We start from the raw sequence: 25,184 nt of genomic DNA on the forward strand, positions 1-25,184 counted from the left end.
TCACACTAATGGCGCACTAATGTTTGGCAAAAGAAAATTTTGAAAATTGTAATTTTTTCCATGAGGGGGGGCTGGGGAAATGCTCAAAATGGAAAAACGATTTTTTCCGAGTATAACGGGTGTCGCACGAATTCTGGTTGTTGTCGCACAAATTCACACTAATGGCGCACTAATGTTTGGCAAAAGAAAATTTTGAAAATTGTAATTTTTTCTATGAGGGGGGGCTGGGGAAATGCTCAAAATGGAAAAACGATTTTTCCGAGTATAACGGGTGTCGCACGAATTCTGGTTGTTGTCGCACAAATTCACACTAATGGCGCACTAATGTTTGGCAAAAAAAAATTTTGAAAATTGTAATTTTTTCTATGAGGGGGGGCTGGGGAAATGCTCAAAATGGAAAAACGATTTTTCCGAGTATAACGGGTGTCGCACGAATTCTGGTTGTTGTCGCACAAATTCACACTAATGGCGCACTAATGTTTGGCAAAAGAAAATTTTGAAAATTGTAATTTTTTCTATGATGAGGGGCTGGGGAACATTTCTACAGCCCCCCATATATATTTTTGAATTTACGGTTAAACCAGTATCGCACAAATTCTGAAAATAGTCACACAAATTCACACTAATGGCACACTAATGTTTTGCAAAAAAAAAATGTCAAAAATTATATTTGGGGGGGCTGGTGAAATGTACGTTCGTTATCGTGCTGATACTTTTTGACCAACATGATTGAGGGTGCTCAGCCTTTTTTTTTTTATTTTCGTGTTATGTCGACAAACTTTTCGTTATTTCCATTCGGGCGATTAAATACGACATATGTTTTATTATTAAATTTTCACCGAATATTTTTGACAATATATTATTATTGTTATAAATTATTATAAATATATTTTAATTCAACCCCGAACCTTATATTATGTACTTACAGTCATCATAAAATTAAATTAAATATTACTTAAATCTGCAATCAATAGGATACGTGAGTTTAAGATAATTTTTTATTGAAATTTTATTGAACTGTTATTTTATTCGTTTTCAATATAAAACCGTTTAGAGTTTGTATGGTATTAATTTATCGTTTGAATTTGTTATAAATATATGAAATTATTTATCTAATCATAATATTATAACGTCGTTACACATGAACTGGCGATTTATTTTTACCATTATTTTTACTGTTTTTTTTTTTTTTTTTGTAAGTGTTTATTTTACGTCAATTAGCTTACTATCTATAGTATCTGGTATAGGAGATTCGATCAATTGTCCATTATTCTGCAGATATTATTCAATAAAACAACTTAATAAGAACGAGCGTCTTTGGCAGATAGGTACCTATTTCTATCTACCGGTATTTTACACACCAATAAATTTAAATTTTAAATCGATCCCTTTAATTTATTGTTAAGGTAAGTAAAATGTTCACCCACATCAAAAGATTCGTTTTTATTCTTCCTCGTAGTATGGCATAGTGTATATATTTATATTTTTCTTTTATTTGATTATTTTTCATTAAATACCTATTAAAATACAATATAATGTTCTAATATATAACAAAATTACCTACCCATTCATGCTGAATTTGTGGTGAAGTAGGGAGTTACAATATGGGTACTTTTAATTTAAATAAATTACATGTAAAAACAAATAAATTTCATTTAAACATTGAAAATTTAATTTCATTTAAAATAGAAATGTCACTACTAAATTATAAATATTGACCTAATCTATTAAACAATACATTATTTATACAAACCTTAATTAATCATTCAATATATTTTTTTTTACATCGATTAGCAAACAGTTAGACATTACAGAGGCCAGATAAATGATAATTAATGAATTATTGACCAACACTTGTATTTATGTATACTGTATAAGTAGGTACCTACTATGTACTGTGTTAAATAATCTTTTTTCCCTCACAAGTTTGCCAAGTTACAAGTAAATAATATAAAATAAACAGTTGGTGGTGAACAAAAAATTATAGTCAACGCATTATAGGTAAATTTGGTTAACTTTGTTCAAATGTAACTACTAAGAATTTTCTATGATTTTTGTAAATTACTTTTGAATTTAAATTCATAAAATCGTTTCACAGACATCACAGTTATTTTTGCAACAACAAAAGAAATATCAAATCATCAATAAAAAAAGCACCCATCTAGGTAATACATATTGTGTTTCCATTGCGTATTTAGTTTTCACTTAACACGTGTTTTCAGAGATTTCTGTCCTAACCACTCCACAGATGTGTACCTATAGTAAGTTGGTAAATAGTGAAGCTATAAGCTCGATTCCCGTAAGCTACTGGGCTGGAAGTTGTTTATTTTACGAAAATTTCTGCTGAAGTATCCATACAATTCTAGACGTGTATGAGTAGTTTTTCGTCTTATCGCGATGAAATAATATTATAATTATTTTCTATAACGATTGACCAGCATTATTATTGCATTACCTTCCTGCAGAATTTATCGTGTAACTGTATATAATAATTAAATTATAAGTTACAATATAAATCATAACGCCCTTAGAAAAGTTGTAAGATATATTTTTAGACTTTTTTAATCAGTATTAATGTATCATACAAAAATATTTTAAGCAAAAATTTCAGATTTTAATGCATATCAGCTAATAACATATTTTAGTAAAGTTACATAGGATCAATAATACGAAAACTATTAGAAAAACTAAAATAATTTTACTAATTTATTGCAAAAATAAATAAATTACATTTATGTAATACCTGCCTACTTAGTTGTATGAATAAAACAGTATAAAGAATAATTTATTTTTAAGATAAGCAATTGCATATCGGACATTGACTACCTATAGGTATAATATATATTAATCATATAAATCAAGAAAGATAAGTTTTTAGACTATCTTCTATATCGTTTTATCGGTTTCGTATCAATTATAATTTTAATTTAAAACAAATTTCAAAACATATTAAATGCAAACTTTTAACTAGTTCATGCTGAACATTTAAAATAAAACTTATTAACTCTTATAATATTAACACTGAATACAAATTTTCGAATTTGATGAAACTTCCTATACTTGATTAAATAACTTTTGAATGTTGTAACGTACAAATTCTTCAAATTACTGTCATATTACAACATTATATCCACACAAGACGTATATTATAAAATATAAGTTACTGTTCTTAAATCACCTAAATCAATAATATTATATTTTAAAAATGCACAACGGTAATATAAAATATTATAATACGGTATATACATCATATATAACCATACGACTATGATGATTATTGTTTCAAAACAAACATCTATTGAATGATTACGATATTGTGTGACGTAAAAAAAATATATTAGTTACATAATATTATTATATCTATTACAGTATGCCTAGGTAATTTCACTCGGACGATCCGACGATTTAGACGGCAATTCCGGGGCTAAATATTTTATAATTTCTCCGGCAGGTACCTAAACACGCGGTTTGCCAGTTGAACGAGGTAAACGACTGCCCGCGAACACGTACAGTTAAAATAAACGACCGAATATAAATTCAAACCTCGTTTTAGCGAGATGTGAGGATGGCAAGAAAAAATATGTGCATGTGGGTAGGTAGTACATTCTGGAACAATTCTAATCTCCACCGAAACCTTCGTGGCATATAAGCCCAATACGATTGCTTACAGTTGAACTTTTCTTTCAAATCCAAACGTTTATATAATTGTAATTTATCGACACCGTCCGCTGTGTGTATTTTTTTTACGCCCGCAATTTATATAAATGATCACTATTTTATTATTATCTTATCAACATATATATGATAATGAAAAACGGGATCATTATATTATAACATATTACGTAATATGGATTAATAGAAGTTACTCTTCCTCACTCGGGTAGAGTAACTTCTAGTAATATTTCTCACATATCGTATACTATTAATACTATTTTTTTTTTTTTGTAACTATAAATAAATAAATGGATATAAGGCAATTAAGTGATTGGAATGAGTGGCTTACTACATAGAACCAAACTGCAGTTTTAATAATAGTAATATAATTGTCCAAAACGAAATATTTTGATATTGCTCTTCGGGGACTATATTAATATTTCCTGAAAATATTGAGCCATTAATATTTACCACAAACTTTAAATGTTATTGCTTTTAAGTAAGCAAGTATAATTAAATATATATAGTCATATTTTATTATTGTCCTAACCAAACTCAATGTTAATAAATTGCATTTCACAGCTTTAGAGATAATAAGGGTATCTTTTAAGCCGGTTAATGTAATTGTTATTAAGGGATGTAAAGACTTTGTGCACATAAATAATAATGTTAAACAGTACATTTTACGAAGTTTTATTGTAAAGATTAAAGAATTTTTTTTTAAAATCAACCCATGAAAATGTCTTTGGTTAACTACGTAAAAACTTACGGAACACAGAGCGGTTCACAAACGTAATTAACAATTATTTTAAGGGAATCGCAGCAGCACGCGTATTTTTCATACGTTTTAGACTAACAGGCGGTGGTAAATCACTCATCATACTTCGCAATGGCTGACATTAATTTTTAATGTGTGTAAAAGTTCACTGATAACTTATCTAGGCTGTGAAGTAATTCGGTTTTCAATTTTCAATTTTAAAGAACACTAAAATATTAAGATATTATTTAAAATTCCGTGAAATAATTGCATTACCTACGTATTTTATATTTATTTTGCCACATCAGATTTTAAATATAAAAAGCGATTCCTAAAATATAGCCTAGTATAGAAACTAGTGCGTTTTACCATTTTTTCCGAATTACTATCGAACTTCAGGAAGTAAAATGCCTATGTTTAATTTACTACCGCTTTTGGTAGTTTTTTAAGTTAGGCAAACGAAAAAATATATTTAATTTACCACGACGTGTTAACATACGCATGCGTGTGTGAGAATTAAAACTGAAAACGAATAACACACACTTATGTTAATTTACTATCCTCACATTGACACAACCCAAATGTAAATGTCATATAAATTGTATAAATATTACTCCTCAAAACATGCTAAGCCTCCCTAAGGTGAGTTTTTTCGTTACGCATAAATTAGTAACATATTATATTGATGTACTTACAAGTATACAACGTTTAAATAAAAAATGTAACGTTATTAAGTCAAACATACCTTTGGTGGTAGGTAATAATAACCATTGAAATACCCAAAAAGGTATTGAAATCAACAATCTTGTATATACCGCATAAGCATAAATAATATTGTTAATTTTTTTTTTAAACTTTGAATTCACAACGTAGGTACGCAAATTATAAAAGTTAAAAAAACTTTAAATTAATTGAATTAAACTGAGATGCTATAATTAATTTATTGAAATGGAAATGATTTGTTTATTGCTAAGCCAACCATTGACTTGAATACTGAACAATAGCTCGGATTTAAACAATTTAATCTAACTTTGAAAACCTGAGAGTATCATAACTCATATAATTGGGTCGCCGCACTAATCGAAAACATGTCACGCTTATTTCTATAGTTTTAGTTTGTATCCAATACATTGTTTTATTTGTTTTACCTCTAAGTATATAGATCGTATGTTTACTATAAAAATTAAAAATTTTAAAACAAATTTGCCATTATTTACGAACACACTTCTCACTAACTTATATTATGAGAAAACATGGAATTCTAACATCAGAATTGCTTACCAACTTTGAAAATCATTTATAAATATTATTTACTAACTTTTAATATGACTTTAGTAGCTAATGATACATGAATATGAATATATTAATTTTAATTTAATTTTCATAGGTATTTTTAAAACATATTGTGTTTAAAGTTTTTCTCTAATGTTTATTTAAATTATATATTGTAATATTACATCTTTAAACTTTCAAGATTTCCGTTTAATAACTGCAAATTGACAACAAGTTTTTGGATCTTTTACACCAATTTGGTATACAATTAATATATTTGACGTTTGTCTCTCAGATATCAATGTTGGTCTTCTCACTACACCTCCTGTAGCAACAATTGATATTCTTGGGACGTCTGTATTTTTCGCGTAAAGACGATAAGAGTTAATTTCTGTGGAGGCCTTATAATGTACAAAGAATTTGCCATAAAATATATCTCATTAATTATATTATACGGCGAAGCACCTTTTAATGTTGACAGTGCGATAACTGGGTCAGAATTCACTTGTTCATCCTTCAATGCCTTATGCTTAAGAATTCGAAGGGCATTCGTAGATGGCAAATGCCTGGGTTCTTTATATCTCCATATTCCATTACGTCCATTGCTTCGACACGTTGTACATAAGCAGCGGAAAAAGCTATTTTTTCATTCAAATTTGAGATTATGAAGAAACATACCTAAGCCATTCTCTTTTAAATATAATATTTTAGTAACAAAAGTACAATAGGTATTAAGTATATAGAATACAAGGGTGCTCAAAAGTTGTTATCAATGTCGTTGAAAAAAGGTTGAGCGTAAATTCACAATAATATTTTATGCGCGTTTGAAGTTAGAATTTTGATAAATTTCGTCAAAATGACAAAATCTCGAATATTTGCAAATTATTTTGTAGTTAAAAACTTATAAAATGTTAAATTTTTAATGCTAAGGAATGACAATTCAAAACAAAGCTTCTCATAATTAGTAGGTACATACTGTAACCAAAAAATTGAAAATTACCTAAATTTATTATTAATTTTTTTTTTAAATATAAATTATTATTTGTGGGTACTTATAACTTTAAAAATATATCAAATGAATGTCTTAGGAGAATTATTTTTTTGTATACATAATCACGCCCGTTGCTAGGGTACAGGCAAGTCATGCATTGCTTTAGGGCGGCTGACAATTTTGAAGAAATTAAAGGCAACAAAATTAAATAAATATCGGTAAAGAAGAGCAGCATTAAAATGTTTGGTTTAGCGCGGAAAATATCTAACGGTGGCCTGTACATAATATATTCTTACTTTTTTACTGTTCGTAGCTTCTAAAAATGTCTTAGTGTCTTTTACTCCAAATGGACATTTAATTTCAACTATAAAATTATCATCGACAAGACTGTCTATAAATTATAAATAAACTAAATTAGTAATATTGATTTAATTAATATTTATAATTAAGTAGGTACTATAATATATTTTACCAGGAATAGCTGCTAAATAAGGAAAATGTTCATCAATAATAAGTCCACATTAAACAATTTACTAAATGATTTAATATTATTAAGTAGGGAATTTTTATTTAGGGAATATTATACATATTTATTTTCCCTACATAACAACTATATATTTTGTAATCCCAATAGCAACGAAAACGTGTTTATATTAGGTATATTTATTTTTTTCGATACCTCTCGAAAACTGAAAATCTGGAAATCTTTATTTTGGTGTATAATGTTTACATAATATAATGTCTGGTGTATTTATTAATTTGTTTTCCTTTTTTGTTTACAGAGAATATGTTTGTTGGCTTAGTGGCCAATATCGCACGTCAGGCGATTTGGTTTGGACTATGCCAACTTAACGAGACCATAGTCCAAAGTAAGTTTAGTCATGTAAATATTGATTGAATTAATTGATTTTTGATCATAATATGAAAGTGAGAGCCAGTCAGAGGAAATAGCTTAGTAATAAATAATAATGCGCAGTTTATTATTAAATGTTGTGTATTCATAGTATTATAAATAATAATTTTAATTTATATTTTACTACATATAGATACAATATCGACTACCGTAGACGGTCATAAGAAAAAAGGGGAAGACGGTGAGGTACAAAATTCTTGCATTCTTACACGATTATTATCAACGCTATAAATAATGACGTGCTGATATTATGCACTTAATAGCTGGTGTTGATGTCGGGTTTTTTAAACAGTAATTACAATATAGGTGTATTATAATTTTATAAATGATGAAGAAGTTATCCAAAAACGTTGGTAATTACCACCCAGTGCAATTAAAAAATCAACTTTGGCCGGGGCTACAGTACATATCCTGTGTGCATAAAGGCGATTTCGAAATCTCAGAGACCAAAATTGTTTTTTTTTATTCATTAATTACGAATTGTGATTCTGTGTTTCTGTTCAGTTACAGTTTATACGGTTTTGCTTAACACCATAAATTGTTAGTTTATGTTAAAATGGGTTAGAAGGAAAATAACAGTCAGTCGTCGATAAATGAACAGGCCCGAATTATTAGAAAAATACAGAAAGAATATCCACGGTAAAAATGTTTAAATAATTTTTACATTTTTATGAGGTACAAATATTTTTATTTATTTGTGTACTTTCTTTTATTAGATTTAGTAGTTGCGTATAAGAAATTTAAATTAGAAAAAAATGCAACAATTATTAATTCTTATAGTTACTGTATACTGTATCTGAACCCTACGGATCCAATCTCGACTACTGCAGCTAAAGAAGAAGTGGATGCAGCTAGGTACAAAATTCTTGCATTCTTACACGATTATTATCAATGCTATAAATATTGACGTGCTGATCAGTTTTCTGTCACCTTATTAATATTATTTATTTATTTTAAATTTTTACTGGCATGATAAATGTGGAAAGCTATTGAGTTATAGAACAATAAATGAATACCCTTGCACGATTAAAGGTACTAATTTTTTACTTATTTTATGAAAATATTTTTTGTACTTGAAATAACATAAAATAACAAAAAAAACAAATGAGTATAATTTATTTTAAAATAATAAAAAGCATATTATGCATTTAAAATATATTAAGAAAAAAGTAGTTGAGGACAAGTACAAAAACGTTGAATGTATATAATTTTTTTATATAAAATCAAATACTTTTTTTTTTTTTACTCAAAACTGATTGTAAAAAGAATTTTTTAATGTTTATAATTATAATTAACTATCGATACAGATATATTATCTGTATATTTTATATCTGTATCATTATTATTTTAATATCATTATAAAAATTCATTGTATGTATTAAATATAATAATATAGGTAAGCAAAAGTTATAACTTATAACTTTTGCTTATAACTTATAAGTCACCACGAATAATGTTTTTGAATTATAACGAAGTAATGAATACCTATCGTTAATCTTCATTTAGACATTTAATTTCGTCCAAGTTTCAACTTAAAATTAGTATATAAAAAACTGTGCTCATATATTTTTTAGATTTTTTGGTAATAGTATAACTCACTCATGAGAAATCTCGTTTTAGCTATAAAAATTGAACATTTTACAAATTTTTAACCAAAAAAAGATGTTCGTGGTATTGACTAATTTTGTAAAAATCTGCAATTAGAATGCTTACAAAAAAATTAATAATTGTACATAATGTATCTTCATTATTTAAACATTGCTATTATAAAAACGTATGAGGAACCTTATATTAATTGTTTAAGCTTTTAGACCCGGCGAAAACTGATTGATTTTTTTTTCAAAATTTTAAATGTCTTTACATAGGTCAAAAAGAGTCGAAATATTTTGAAAATAATATCATGTAGCTACCTTCAGACAATATTATAATATTTTATCATAATCATTTGGTGAAATTGACGTCGGGCATCACGCGAACACTGCAGTGGGATGTCAACCAACAACCACCAACAACCCACCACCGATTTAAATAATCTTACAAATTACAACAAATATATCACGATTTAAACTAGACGATTATTTTTTTAATAATTTAAAAATGTGTTCATTGCTATTGTCAATTTAGATATGATTTGAGTAAAAAATATCAATTAATCTCAAATTATTATACTTTTATACATTTTACTACATTTATAAAGAATAATATTAATTTAAAGAAACATATATAGTGCTTTATTTTTTTTTGCTGACTAGCAGATAAAAAGGTGCAAACACTATTTTCGTCACAGCCAATTGAAGTCCTTGGGTAAATAACTAGGAGGTTCTAGTATCATTTTTTTTTTTAAGACTTTAAACTGCATTTTTACTGTGGAAAATATTCCACACCATTATTTTTAACTTGCGATTCACTATGTCATGCGAGAGGTTCAAAAATAAATCATAAAATTAACTTCGTTTTTTTTGACACTCGGCAACCCCATTCGGTTTGTGTGGGGCTACGGTTGGTACTCGTTTTTTTATCTGAGGCAGATAGATCGTCACAAAGAACCCTGGTGGTCACCCATCTGGGAGCTTGCTCGACCGCTGCACACATTACTATGCACATAACTATGCTGCACTATATTAATGACTGCGTCCAATCACCGCGCTTCCCCAGGTCACCATAAAATGAACTCTAATACCAACCACGTTAAATTGTATATTATATTTTCATATATTTACCAGTTTCAATTCTTGCCAAATGTTTAATAATATGTAACATTTGACGTATTAACAAATTGTATACAATATTACAATCCTTAATATAGCAAGAGCACTGAGTAGTAAAATATATAATGGTATATACAGATTAGTGTAAATTGAATCATTTGGTAGTCGTTGCCACATCGATAAAATCAAATATTCATGTAACTTGATTGTCATATTTAAAAGGTGATTTTGAAAGGATTTAATATAGATAAGTACTTGTATGATTTATAAAATTAAGGTTTCAAAAATATAGTAAAAATATATTGGACTAGGTACGTTATGCTATTTGGTATTGCCAAGACTTAAACAGTTCACCTAACTATTTATTAATCATAGAAATAATAAACTATGTAGGATCATAGTCAAATAGAATTTTAATGTTTAGAAAACCATGTAAACATTTAAATTAATAATTATGTATATTCTTAAAACGTATCTACTATACAGAGTGTGATGGTGTATATTATGCAAAAAAAAAAGAAAATTAAATATGCCCATTTATGTTACTTTAAAAAAAAGCCAAAATATATGTACTACTGTCTATTATTATTGGCGTAGTATAAAACCGGGGTCGACAAGAAGACGAATATGAATTCTAATATTTTCTACGATAACCATAGGTAGTAATTCAAACATGAATAACTATTGATACTTGAAATTTACACTATATAACAACTTATCAATTCCCATTCTTGTTAAAATGTACAAAATATGTTGACATGTTTTGAGCTGTTTACGGACATTTTAAATTGTTTTAGCTTTTTTTTTTCTATAATTGTCAATAAAATTTCATTTGTTGGGTCAAAATTTAATACAATAAGGTTCCTGCTGTATTTTTACTTTAGCAGTTGTAAAATTTTTAAAAATTTAGGCACAATTTTTTTCATTTAAAGTTCGAATTTTGACAAAATGTATCAAATTTTAAATTTTTAAATTATTTTGTAGTTAAATATGTATAAAATGTTTAGCTTTTATAGCTAAGGATTGAAAATGTAGAACAAAGTTCCATGTAAATAGGTGAACAAATTACTTTATCCACAAAAATATCATCAAATATATATTTAGTAATATTATATCCTGACTGACCGTTTTCGCTCAGAATCGTTTTTCTTATACAATGCTATTATATCATTGAATTCAAATTTAACACCATCCATTACAGACTACAGTTATCCAATTTTAACCTACTGTACATCAGAGAGACATCCACTTGCCCACCTTTTTTTGTTTGAGAATCCCCTGTTAAAATCTTCTGAATCCGCTTGAACGAGCCTATGGCTGATGGGCCTTTCGCTGATAAATTATTTAACTAATACATGTTTTTGAATAAATCTGTCTTATCAAATCTAACCTAAGTGTATCTATAATAATTGTATAGTTAATTTTAATAAATGTTATCTAAACTACGACCTGCAGCATCTTAATTGGTTGACGGAATATCACTTCACGTGTAAAACTTAGTACGCCAAGTACTGTGATGGCAGCTACTTTGAGCCGAGGAAAAATAATTCAATTAATTGAAAACATTACTTTTCTTCGCTTTAATGTAAACACTATACATAAACACTAAACTTAAAAAAAATTAAATGCTTATTAGATACAGTTTACTGTCGAAATATTACAATATAAATAAACTAATTCTATTCGATTAAACATTGTATAGGCACAATCGTCGTCAACAATAAACGATACTAGCCAACACAGTATATTATATAAATTTTATATATGATATAGTGTTTACTGTTTGTACGTCATAATAATATTATAATAATAATAATAAAAATTGATGATAGGTTATTGGAAGTTACTTCAAGTATTACTTGTAGGTATACACAATAGTATATTGTGTGGCAAGGGCTGGAAGTGAAAAATTTCAGTCACGTGCGACGTGTGTAGCGAGCCGCAGTCGAGGGCCGCATTTTACTAAAGACTGAAATTGCCTTCCCGCACGAGCCACACACACTATTTTTTGTCACGCCTCTGCGTTCATCGATCACAGCAAGTTGGCAATGGTAATGCACTATGCAGGGATCTATGCAATAACCAGACTATTCTACAAAAACAATTTCATGAAAAAAATAGGTAAGTTTTATACTGGGTGATGTAGATAATCTACATCGTTATGTAACCTAACGTTTATGTTCTACAAGGACCGCGGTATAGTTTTCGGTATTGCCCCAGTAACTTATTCGAGAAGGGGTAAAATTTTTTTTTATCTACAATGATTTTTTGTCAGCATATTATGCTCTATACAGTCATTTTTCTCGTTTATTTTCCAAATGATTTATTTTACACAACATGCGATATTTTTACAACACCGCAGCTATATTGCTATATATCTATTTATTTATTTACATTATTTATCAATATTTATCAAATATTTTTCTTACATAATTTTAACTAAATTTTGGGCATTTTCAATACTTATATTATGAGAAAATATGGAGTTCTAACATCAGAATAGTTTACCAGCTTTGAAAATCAATTTATAAATATTATTTAATAACTTTTAATATTACTTTAGTAGCTAATAATAAACGAATATGAATATATTAATTTTAATAGGTATTTTCAAAACATATTGTGTTTAAAGTTTTTCTCTAATATTTCTATAAATAATATATTGTAATATTATATCTTTAAATCTTTAAGATTTCCGTTAGGTATTATATCAATAATTATATTTAATGATAATATATCGATAGATTTAATATAAATTTAAAATAAATTACCAATTTTTTTTTTTTTTTTTTTGGTTCTGATATAAAGAATTATTTATAGGTATTTATATTTAATAATAAAAACTTTGAACTACGTGTGAATTCTCTGAAGTAGTTATTTTATATATAGGTACTTTCCAAATTATATAGGATACCTTCATGTATTATGTATAGTGTATACCATTGGAAAACTGTATCATATCTTTTTACAAACAACTTTTATACCTATCAAACACAAATGCAATTATCAAAGTAGATATTTTAAAGCAATGTGCACAAAGGAAAGTTGTTCATCCTTTCGTGCAAAGTAATGTTCCGAAAAATATTCGAAAACATCAAATAATAATACCTAACAATAATGAAACGAAATATGATTATTCATTTAAATATAATAACGATCCGCCACATTATAGACGGACAATTATCTAAGTGTATAAAAAAACAAATGGATAATATAAGTGTATTTACACAGATTCACAGATTATTATCAACACCATGGTAATTTTTTCATAAATTTTTAACTACAAAATCACTTTAAATTTTAAATTTGATACATTTTGTCAAAATTTAAACTTTAAATGCTTATAAAAAAACTAAAAAAATTTAAAATGTCCGTAAACAGCTCAAAACGAGTCAAAATATTTTGTAAATATTATCAAGTACCTATATCAATCGATAACATAAACATATGGTGTAATTTGCAATTATCTAGTTATTCGTTTTTCTATTACAACAAACTAAGAAAATTCCTACATGAGAAATCAAGTTATTATCAAATGTTGTAGGAACTTCACTCGTAAAAATTTAGTTTGATTTCCGGTGTACATTTTTTTTTTTTTTTTTTTGATAAAGTTATAAAAACGTATAAGGAATCGTTGTAAAATCAATACATTCATCGCTCAGCTCAGAATCTAAAATGGTGGTTAGCATGCTCGGTGAATCATCCTGTATATGCTCTCGGATCCCCTCGGGATAATTATTGTCGCACGGTGGCGTCAGTGCATTCGCCTCGTTGGAAACTGTCGTGGGAGATGTTATCATTTACAAGAGAGCATTAGACGTCGGTACAATGAATAATCGCGATCGCGGACGATTTGTCTGCACGCAGTATGATGGCCTCTGCGAATGACGGGAAAAGGCGATGACTATTATATTATTATAATATTATTGTTTCTCTTGGGGTTCGAAGTCACTTCTAAAATACAACTATGAACACGATATCATAACGTCCGGTGTCCACATATTATTATAATATTATGTCTCATCAGTATAGTGACAGTGTGGGCGCCTACGCATACGCACAGATGATCGATCGGTAGCTGTTAACCGGAAAACCGTGATTACCACACGTGTGATAGGGCCACTGGTGCTCGGTCGATGACGGTATACAATAGTGCCCCTGTGCAGTCGGAGTGGCACGCAAAGTTTGTTCGAAATTTGCTGGAATCGACAACATAGTATTATCATTTCGGAGAGCGGCGGTGAGCCTGAAAATATTATTACTGTCGTCAGAGGAATTGTGGGTGTTCGTGATTACGCTTTTACATACTTATATATTATATTATTTTATAAAACCTACTGCAGGGGATTGTTGTTATAACCACTTGCGACGCGTGTTCGGCGATTACGCAGCCACAATGTAAATATTATTAACAGGTTAAGCGCCACGTAGGGTCTATTGACCTTACATTCGACTTGTCAAAATGATTCTTATCAAATTTAACAGGTTTGTCTAAAAAATTTTCCAAATATTTTCTATTTATACATTTGGCCATATAATTGAAACGCCAGGGTATTTCAATGAACCATTTTACAAACTTGTCCTACAGGCCACGGTCTATTTGAATTTCATAAGAAAACATGTAAAATGAAGGTTTTGGAGACCCTACGTGGCGACAAAGACAAGTACAGCATGACGGGCTTCAAAACCCTACGCTGCGCTATTTACAATTCACATTGACGGGTCAATACACCCTACATGACGCTATATCCAAAACTCAATTTTTTGGATTGGCGATGAACCTGTTAATATATAGTGATAAGTTGTTTGGCTGTCTCCTAGCTGGAGTCGTCGACAATCTACAGCGAGAACCAACGCATTAACCTTAACGTCCTATACAATGTGTGGGACTTGATCGACTTTGAAACATACTTGCACATACGAAAATGATTTTGAAGCAGTCTCCGTTGCCACGGGTTAAGTTATGGTACAAATATGGCCGAACTGGAATCTATACATTATATAGTAGTATAGTACCCACCAATACTGCTGCTTCGGTGCATCGACTGGTACAGCGCACAAATACACTATGGTATGGTATGGCACTAGTACGGCGAGTTATATGGAGCGGCACAGGTGATCTCTGCAAGATTATCCCGGACAGACCAGTTGTGTATTTAATTTTGTATTGATCACTTTGAACGAAGTATTAAACATAATGTTAAAATACAAGTGCAGGTTTTAATAACGATTTATTCTGTCATCATCTGTATATTTATGAAATTAGTAACAAATACTCGTTTTCAACTGAAATTGATATCTGAGAACTTAATATCATGTTCTTATATTATAATCCTAATTAATTCACATAATTTACACACACATTGCACATAATATTTTATCCATAAATGACAATAATTGTATTATTATCCTCATAATAATATATAATAATTACATTATAATTAGGCAGTAAAAATTGCTTTCTTAGGAATGATACGTTGCCTGTTACTTTTAAATACGACATGGTTTATGGCTATATTATGAAAATATATTTTTCACTATTTGTATGAATAATAATACTTAAAAATAATTCCTGAAAAATAAAAATAACATATTCAATTACAACATCTTAATGAAATAAAATATATAATAGATAGTATTAGATACCAGCTATTTATAAGAGATGTTAAAATCATAACTTTTCAAATCGGATGATTAACATACAATAGGTATTTATAATTTTATATAAAGTCTAGATGTTAGTGTAGTATAATTTTTAAGCAAATTGTGACCTTTTTGAATAAATGATTTAGTTTTTACCCATATCAACTTAGAACCTGTAGCGCTTAAATAAATGACATATTTAATTTATAAAAAAAAATACCAATGAATTTGATAAGTAGAATACTGCGTAGTGCGCGAGTAATTATACATACAGCGTTTAAAACTGCATTGTTATGCTTAAATTTCTAAATCATCAATATTATTTTATGATTTATAAATTATTTATTATTATTTATACCTCTCGTTTTTCGAATAATATTTTAAAATGATCAACAATTTACGATTTTGTACTGAGTTATGTTTATGTTTTTATATTTTGACTTAATTATTAAATTATATTTTCTAGAAAATATTTCTCGATATATTTTGATAGTTAGGGGAAACTACACATAATCGACCGCTGTAGTACAACAAATAAGCCAGTGTAACCTCCTAAAAAAGTTATAAACCAATAAGATGACAATAGTATATTCATTTGTCTTTAGTTTTAATAATCTTAATACACTATATTTTTTAAGCTTGCTTATTTTGTAAAACATCTAGTCTGAATCAAATACTTTGTTATTTAAAATCATTTATTTATACGATGACATATAAAATATTTAAGACGAAAACGTAATAAAAATTGTATTTTTATATTGTTTTATGTTTTATTATTTGTGGATCACCGCTCCATCAGTTTTACATTTGAAGTTAATAGTTTTTATTTGAGAGAACTGAGTCGTAAAGAATCACATTTTTATTGTTTATTCTTAAATAAATTAAATAGCATATCTTGCCTTTCTATTATTGTACAACCGTTTGAATTACAATTATTAATTATTTTAATTTGCGCGTATTCATGAATAATAAGACCATGCATATTAGTTAATACAGGATATAGGTAGGTATTATACTATTATGACATTTATATACCAACACAATAAACAGTTAAAAATATTTTCTGGATATGAGTAATGATATATAATATAATATATTATACTCATTTTTTAACATATGAACAATTATAATATTATGCGTATACTGCAATTAAAAATATTCGGTTAGTGTTCAGATATTTTTTAAATCTTCACTTAATACCAACTAATTAAGATAGAAGTATGATAATTTGTTTGCTAGTCATTTGGATTTTGCTGAGTATTATTTTTAAAATAAAACCTCGCTGGAAAATCTGGCCAAATCCTCAATTGAAAGCAAAGACGTGACAAAAGTTTCCATCTACAACCCTCGAGTGTCATCGTACCAAACAGCATTACATACTCATATAATAAATACACACATATACGCAACTCATGCAAAGTTACACACACTCGCGTACTTGTCAAGACCTCAATGTGAATATGTGATGACAATATACGTCAGCCAAGTGTATATGGCAATACATCTGTAGCATAGAATTTGTTTCCGTCATAAGTACATAAACATGTAAAAAATAAAATGTTTAAACGAATACCTACTTGAATAACGTTGAAATATTATAATAATCGTACATACTACATACGCAGCAAAATAATTCTCATTGTACCTATATCTATCTATAAATGCAACATTGTATTTTACAAAAAGTTTGAAATAATTTCATAAAAAAATATATTAAATGTGGAAATGCTCTGCAGTAACAGTAATGGCCTACTAGTATAATATTAAGATAGTTTACGGGCTTACTTTTTTTTACTATGAATTGTTTGAATCAACTCGTTACAGTAAAATGTAAAATATAAGTACTTTCATTCAAGTAAATTTGTTTTTCACAAATTTAAAAGATTGCCATGTCAGAGTATAAATGAACTTAGTAAATATTTTATTTTAAGTTTACAAACTGTTAATATCTTTATTTTCACTAAATTAACATCTTTATTTTGTTTATCTATTCTTAAAGAAAGAAATTGATAACATAGTTAAAAAATGTAAACTTTTTGAATGAAATTTAAAAGTTTAAAATAAATAAATATAGAATAATATGATTTATATTTTACTTTGCTGAATTATTACTTCTTTTGTGCATTATTATAATCTAATTTTAATATTTTTTGTTGAACGCTCCTTCACTTACAGTTTTACTATAAAACACACCTACACAAGTTTTACATAAATATTTGGTTTACCCTGAATCATGCTAAAGTGTATAAATATAGTGTAAATCTATCATTTTAATTACTAAATCGTAATTAAATTAACTCTCATTTTCGTTTTAAATTAAAACTATAATTGAATCTAAAAGTTTTAGTTAAAGTTTTTGAATATTCTACATTTTCATATTTTCAGTATAGCATTAATAAATAAATTGTGTAGGTTGGTACTTTAAAAGTAAGCATTATAAGTTGTAAAATATAAAAATGTGACATTTAAAACTAGTTTATTATTATATTATGATGATGTATATTAGCTTTTAATGGCATTATATTATGTTAACGCCTAAACTGTAAGAAAATAATATAATACATTTTTAGATTAAACGAGTCATACATTAAGCTAGAATATAATATAATACAAAATGTATTTGATATCAATTTATACGTTAAAATAATTCATAAATTATTTTATCGCTGAGTACAAAAAATCAAACTGCACTATACGCTGACAACCAATAAAAACCAATAAAAATATTATAACAACACGCTGTGTACAATTTAAAGTTTAAATAAATCGTTGCAGAGATAAAAAATATTTCACAGCCAAAAATATATATATATATATAAATTATAAAAATGTTACTATTAATACGAATGTAATTTTCTACATAAACATAAGACACAATTTCTTAGTTCCATTAATAATGATTAGCTAACGCGAAAAATATATGTCAATAAAATTTGGTACAGCTATGAAACAAAAAAAAACGTTACTCCTAAAAATATGATTTGTGACGTGGTTGAAGTAACTTAGTGTAAATAATTAAAATATTTGAATATCGGTATAAAAATGTTGACTTATTAATTTTACTCTTGATAAATTATTGAAAAGTATCATTCCAGTAAGATTTAACTAGATCTGCAACGACCAGTAGCAATATTTTAAATATATGTATTATGCTATTTAAATATTATGTGTATTACCTATACTTATTAAGATTAAATAGTTTACGTTTCGATAAGATGTTTTGCTATATTATTTTGATAATAATAGAAATATTTAAAAAAATACTGCTGTGAGTGCTTAAAACTAGAAATAAAAATGTTCTATAAAACCACATAGTATGTATTATTTTAAACATGAAATTAAAATGTGTTACTTTGGTATATAAGTATTGGGTATATATTAAAACCAACAGTTGTAATGATTTAATCTGAATTAATTAACAATGTCTAAGATTTAAGAACAACAGCAAGTTTAAATAAATTATTAGAATAAAATGAATAAATAATTAAAATAAATAATTATTATAACAAATAAAATAATTCTAAACTTACTCAAGCCATACTTAGCACAGAGTATCTTTTTTTATTTCATACATAGTTGCAAGTTAGTAAAATAAAATAAAAAATTCTTAGTTAAATTATTTATGGTTTTATAATTTATACATTTATACATTTTGATAATAATTATAGCTATTTTGTACTCAGAAGTAACTGGGAAACGAGAACTATGGAATATCTGAGTTATTTTTAAAATTATAATGCAAGTTTTTAGTGATTAGAATTACATATAAATTGTCTTAAAATCGTTTTCCATAGTACATTTTATGGTAGATCGGTATTTGAATAGAGTGAAATGATTATCTACTGCAAAGGGCAAACATATAAATTGATTTTTATATTTTTAAATGTACTGATTCAATGTTAAAAATTATTTTTATAAGACTGAATAATACGCCTTATATAATTAATTTAATACGCTTTATGAATGAAGTATGATTAGAATGATTTATAAACGATCTATACGACTATAATACATATTATCTAACTAGATTTTGATATTAAACGTTACATATAGAATTTTATATTATAGTATAGATGAAGAAGATGTGATTAAAATTACGAAAATTGTATATTAGATTTCATTATTATACAACATTTTAATAAATATAATATCCTGTGGAAATCGAAAATTTAAAATTTAAATTACTCTCGAGGGATGGGGTGATAAAAAATCAATTGCAAATTAGAACTTTTAATTTTCTAAATTGTACATTTCTATCATTTTTTTGTTCTTTCAATGTTTTGTTCTACAAGCCACTCGATAAAAATTCTCGACTTTAATATTCACCGTTTCTCCGTAGTAAGTTTTACTCAAGTTCAAGGGATAGTAATTTTATCGGCTATAAAGTTTCACTGTAATAATAGACACTGTATCAAAATTTAAATTGCATGAACTTTATTCCAGTTTATTATCTGTATCTGTGGATAATAATAATATTAAAACTTTAAATATTTAGATCAAATATAGGTACTTTTTAATATTATAATTATTATTAAAATATTTAATACTTTATACTATATTAGTAGCGAATGCGTAACAATCATAAATAACACAATACACGCATAATCTATATACATAAAACCCAAATACCACTCACTCACTGATCGCTTCATCTCAAAGACTACAAAACATAATAATATTTTAACATGCACCGTTAAATTAAATTACAAAATAGTTATGATTAGAAGTGATAAAGTTATATTAAAAAAAAACCGTGAAAATATATACAAGACCGTAATATATTTAACATCGCTGTCGATATTTACTTTGATAAATATGTCAACGTAGACAGGAATCATTTGGCGCTCGTTTTAATACTGTACTTAATATAAATATCATAATTAATATTCGAAGTCTGATAGGTAATGATTTTCGATCTCGCCATTTCTATCGGATATAAAGTCCACAGTACTCTAGTGACTAATTATTGATCTCGTTCATTCGTCTGTGTTTCTATTCAGTTTTTTTTTAGTGTTACGTGCATATAATTTTAATTTTAAAAATAAATGTTAATTTAAAAAAAAAAATTTTATAACGTGATATAATAATATATATTGGTAAAAATTATAACATAAATATATTTTATATACATTGGCGTTTTTATTGAAGAAAAATCTACACCCTACGTATAAGTATATTAATACTGATTGTCGTAAGGTATTTTAAATTGTGTATACGAACATCGAAGCCGAATACAGAACTTATAGTCTTTATTTTTTACTCGTACCTATTGTATAAGCATACGAAATTATGAATATAAAAATATCGTATGGTCTTAATATATTGAATAAAAAAATGACTTGTTAAATTTACGTATACGGATCACGCGTCATAATTATTGCCAAAATACAAAATGTTCCAAGTTTACACGCCATAGTTTTTGAAAATATCGTTATAAATGGTGTGTGGATGTCGGCGCCAAACGATCGTAGAACAAAATAATATATATGTCGTAATTGACCTAATGTCGATACGACAATACGAGATATTACAGATAATTATGCCTGCAGCAGCGTAGTCACAAAACTGTCGTTAAATAGTAATTTTTATAATGCCATAGAATTGTAGTATTCCTCTTAAGCCCGTGGCAATGACGACAGTCGCAATTAAAGACGGACGCGGCGGCATAAACGTGTTTTGCATCCTCTATAAATTGTAAAAATACCTTTAAGTTTCGAAAAGAAAAAACACGATGCAATACTTTGTGATAATTAAAATTAGTATTTCTAAATGAATTTCCTACAATATCGCTCGTTAGACTGCAAGCACAAACAAACAAACTGGTGGAAGGGGTGTCGGCGCGGCGTCTGCTATATGGCACCTGTTGGGTCACAGTATCGATCCGTAACCTGAAGGTCCCTTACCACTCCTCCGGAAAAAGCTCTCCCTTAAGACTAGGTTTTACCTTCGAATGGTATAGTTGGAGGGGAAGAATTCGAAAAAAAACTAATAATATATGTTTAATATTACGCGGTGAATATACTTTATTATATACCTAATAAGTCACGTGTTTATCTTGTTTAAAACATATATTTTAGTGAGGAATAAAATAAATAATATGAATTATATAATAATATATAATATAATGTATTATGCTCTTCAAATTATTAAATTATTTACAAAGTAATAAAACATGAACCGCCACAGTCGTATAATTATGGACAATTATTATTAATATACCTATCGATTTTTTTTCATTATTATTAAGAAAATAATTTTAATAAAAATATTACTTTATTTTATCTAACGCACCAATATTTAAATGCAAAAAAAGTATTTTTAAAAAGTTGAGAAATAATAATTTATTTTAAAATGCATTTAATCAAAAAACAATTTTGTTGGTTGTTATAATATATTACTAGGTATATTATGAATACTTTACACTAGGTACGTTGTGTTAGAAATTTATTTATAATATTGACTAATTACATATTATTATTAATACGTAAAACAACTTAGTAGGTATTTAAATTAACTTATCCTAAAAGAAATTATAAATTATGGTTTATTGGTTAAACTAATTTAGGCCACGTCACTAGATAGTAAAATCTATTAATATCACAAGCGTACCAACGGTTTCCCTAGGATAAATGTTTTCTAAAAATCTAAAATATTCAGAACCTTGAATTCATTGAGTAATTGTATTTAAGAAAGTTAATTTTTTTTGGTTACGGCATTTTTATTATCTACGAATAAGGTTACCTGGTTATTTGTTTGTGACTAAAAAACCATTCTCATTCATTCTTCTCATCCAGAACTAATAATTCAACTAAATACTGCCATATTAACTACAATATAATTATAGTAATAATTATTTCTATGCACATTATTAATAGTATATCTCCTAAAGTCAAAATAAAAATACAGTACAAATTTCAATACAAATCAGAATTTGAATAGATTCGTTTTAAATGAAAAAAATGGGGGTGAGCATGCTTGGTGAATCACCCTGTGGTAGACGAGCAAATATAAATCGTTCAACATTTTATACCACGACCACTCCTTATTGTAGTTCACGCCTTACACCGTAATCCAACTCTTCCCGATCACATGGGCCTATAATGTATAGGTTTGGTGGGGCGTGGAACAACGTCGTATGCGACAAGCACTACCCGTACCCTGACGACGGACCGATTGACCTCAGGGCCCGATTGGGACATTTTGGTCAATCATGCTAAAACATTTTAGCAGACCAATTAAAACTTCCCCTTTCCCCCACTGTCACCAGGAAAAATTAATGATAGTATAAGGCCCTCCGTGCACTATCCTCGCATCCATGCAGCGATACTACAAGGGAAAAAAGCAGTATCGTACCCCTCTCTTCCCACCTCAATCCGGCCCTGTTCGACTTGTATTGTCTCAACCGCACATAGATACGCAAACAACAGACCGCCGTTTTCCAGTCGCGTAATATTATCGACCTCGTCATTGCTTACAGTTTTTCAAAAATGTTATAATTTTTTTCACTGACCGATTACGGAACATTCGCGTAAGTCCTTTTCCTCGTGTATAATATTATATCTTGTATTACAAATCTGTGTGGTTTTTTTATGGATCCGTGGATCCGCGTCAAATAAGTATTTGTTGTTTCCCAATCTAACTGTACCACAAACGACAATTATAGTCAAACCGTGTTCTGGATATTGTCTAGGATCTCTCCGCCAACTATCTACACGTTTCCCGCGTCCATGTAATATGATAATACTAATTGATGATACATATTTTTAATAAGTTTAAACGATGTTAAAACGACATTAAAATAATTTGAAGTTAACCAAAAATATCAACACATTTTTTCCAGGCTATAATATATATTTTAATATTATATTATATAATATTGTGCGTGTTGTGTATTATTATTATTATTATTATTATGTTGCGTGCAGTATAATCCGTATTGGCCATCTAGATGGAACTGAAAACCTCGGGTCAGTAGGTAATCATAAACTGGACTAAATCATAGTATACTCAACTCACGATTCACCAACTTATTATTAAAGCGGGCAACATACGTCTTAATCGTATTAAACGCAACATGCGTAGACGTGTAGTAGGTATAGTTTCTAAAAGTTTTCGCCCGACATTAAATTATTATTAGGTATATTATGTATGCAATAATGTGGTAAATTTTGTAATTTTCATCTTCTGATTTAACTACTACTCGGCTGGTGGTACCATAGGAACTGTGGTGAATTGCACCAAGTGGAAGTTATACAATGTATGACGTAATGAGTTCGTGGATTAGAAAAAAACTTAACTACAAGGTCCGAACACACATATTGCACCTGTTACGCAGCAGCTTACAATGATGTGAACTAGTGAACTGAACACAGTAGATTATAATATCTATAACGACCATCACGGGACCGTTTAAATATAAGTCACAATTATAGCCGATAGTCATATTATATTATATACAAACGAAAAGTGATAAAATGTAAAAACTAAAATAAAATTTCAATTGCAAGGCATATTAATTTCTAAATTACACACATTATTGTGTATAAAGGTACGTATTCATAAAAGTCACAAAAAAAGCGTGGAAAAAAATTCAATTCGTTGTTGTTTCGATATTATTACCGGCATGTTGTATTGGAATGTTTCTACTAATTGTAAATGCATACCTACGTCATTATTACGGTGTCGCGTCGTGATAATTCCATTCAATAATGATGGCCTATCGGAATGCAAATCAATTCCGTCGGCACGTTCGACGTCAAGTCCTTACTGCCGGTATGTCATTATATATTATAAACACAAAGCGGTTACGATAACTACAGTTATATTGTGTACCGACATCGCGTCATTCCGTTAATTTTGGAGAGGACGAAACGTGTGTGAATCGGGTTTCGCGTATATTTACCACTGCGGCGGTCGCGGACAAAAGTACGTGAAAGACGTGTGAGAAAACTCACTGCAGGACTTGGGAATGCGCGGGTGACGTCGGGTGGGTTAACCTAACCGCGGTTGATGGCGGAGGCGTGGGCGACCGTCTCGACGGCGCCGTCCGCGGTCGCCGCCCGAAAACTGTCGGCGAAATAAATCTAGAACAACAATACACGTCCACAGCTCCTCACCACCCGCGTTTAATGCGTCGGACCACCTTTTTTATTTCATTTCATTTTTTTTTCTTTTTTTTTTTTTTTTACCAGCCAGCGGCGGCAAGTAATCCACGCACACGCATTCGTATGCGGCGCGCACCGACGT

At 28.4% G+C, this 25,184-nt stretch overlaps 1 protein-coding gene across 1 annotated transcript in view; it reads right to left on the minus strand.

Annotated features, from left to right (window-relative positions):
* Window positions 1–24,776, minus strand: part of LOC132952360 (uncharacterized) — a 183,687-nt gene extending 158,911 nt beyond the window's left edge. Inside the window, exon 1 of the mRNA XM_061024641.1 lies at window positions 24,606–24,776. Coding sequence (XP_060880624.1) covers window positions 24,606–24,640 — 35 coding nt within the window. The 5' untranslated portion in view covers window positions 24,641–24,776. The remainder of the gene's footprint in view (window positions 1–24,605) is intronic.
* Between the last annotated feature and the right edge of the window lie 408 nt (window positions 24,777–25,184).

The sequence above is a fragment of the Metopolophium dirhodum genome, chromosome 9 (assembly GCF_019925205.1).
Source record: "Metopolophium dirhodum isolate CAU chromosome 9, ASM1992520v1, whole genome shotgun sequence".
Taxonomy (NCBI): Eukaryota; Metazoa; Arthropoda; class Insecta; order Hemiptera; family Aphididae; genus Metopolophium; species Metopolophium dirhodum.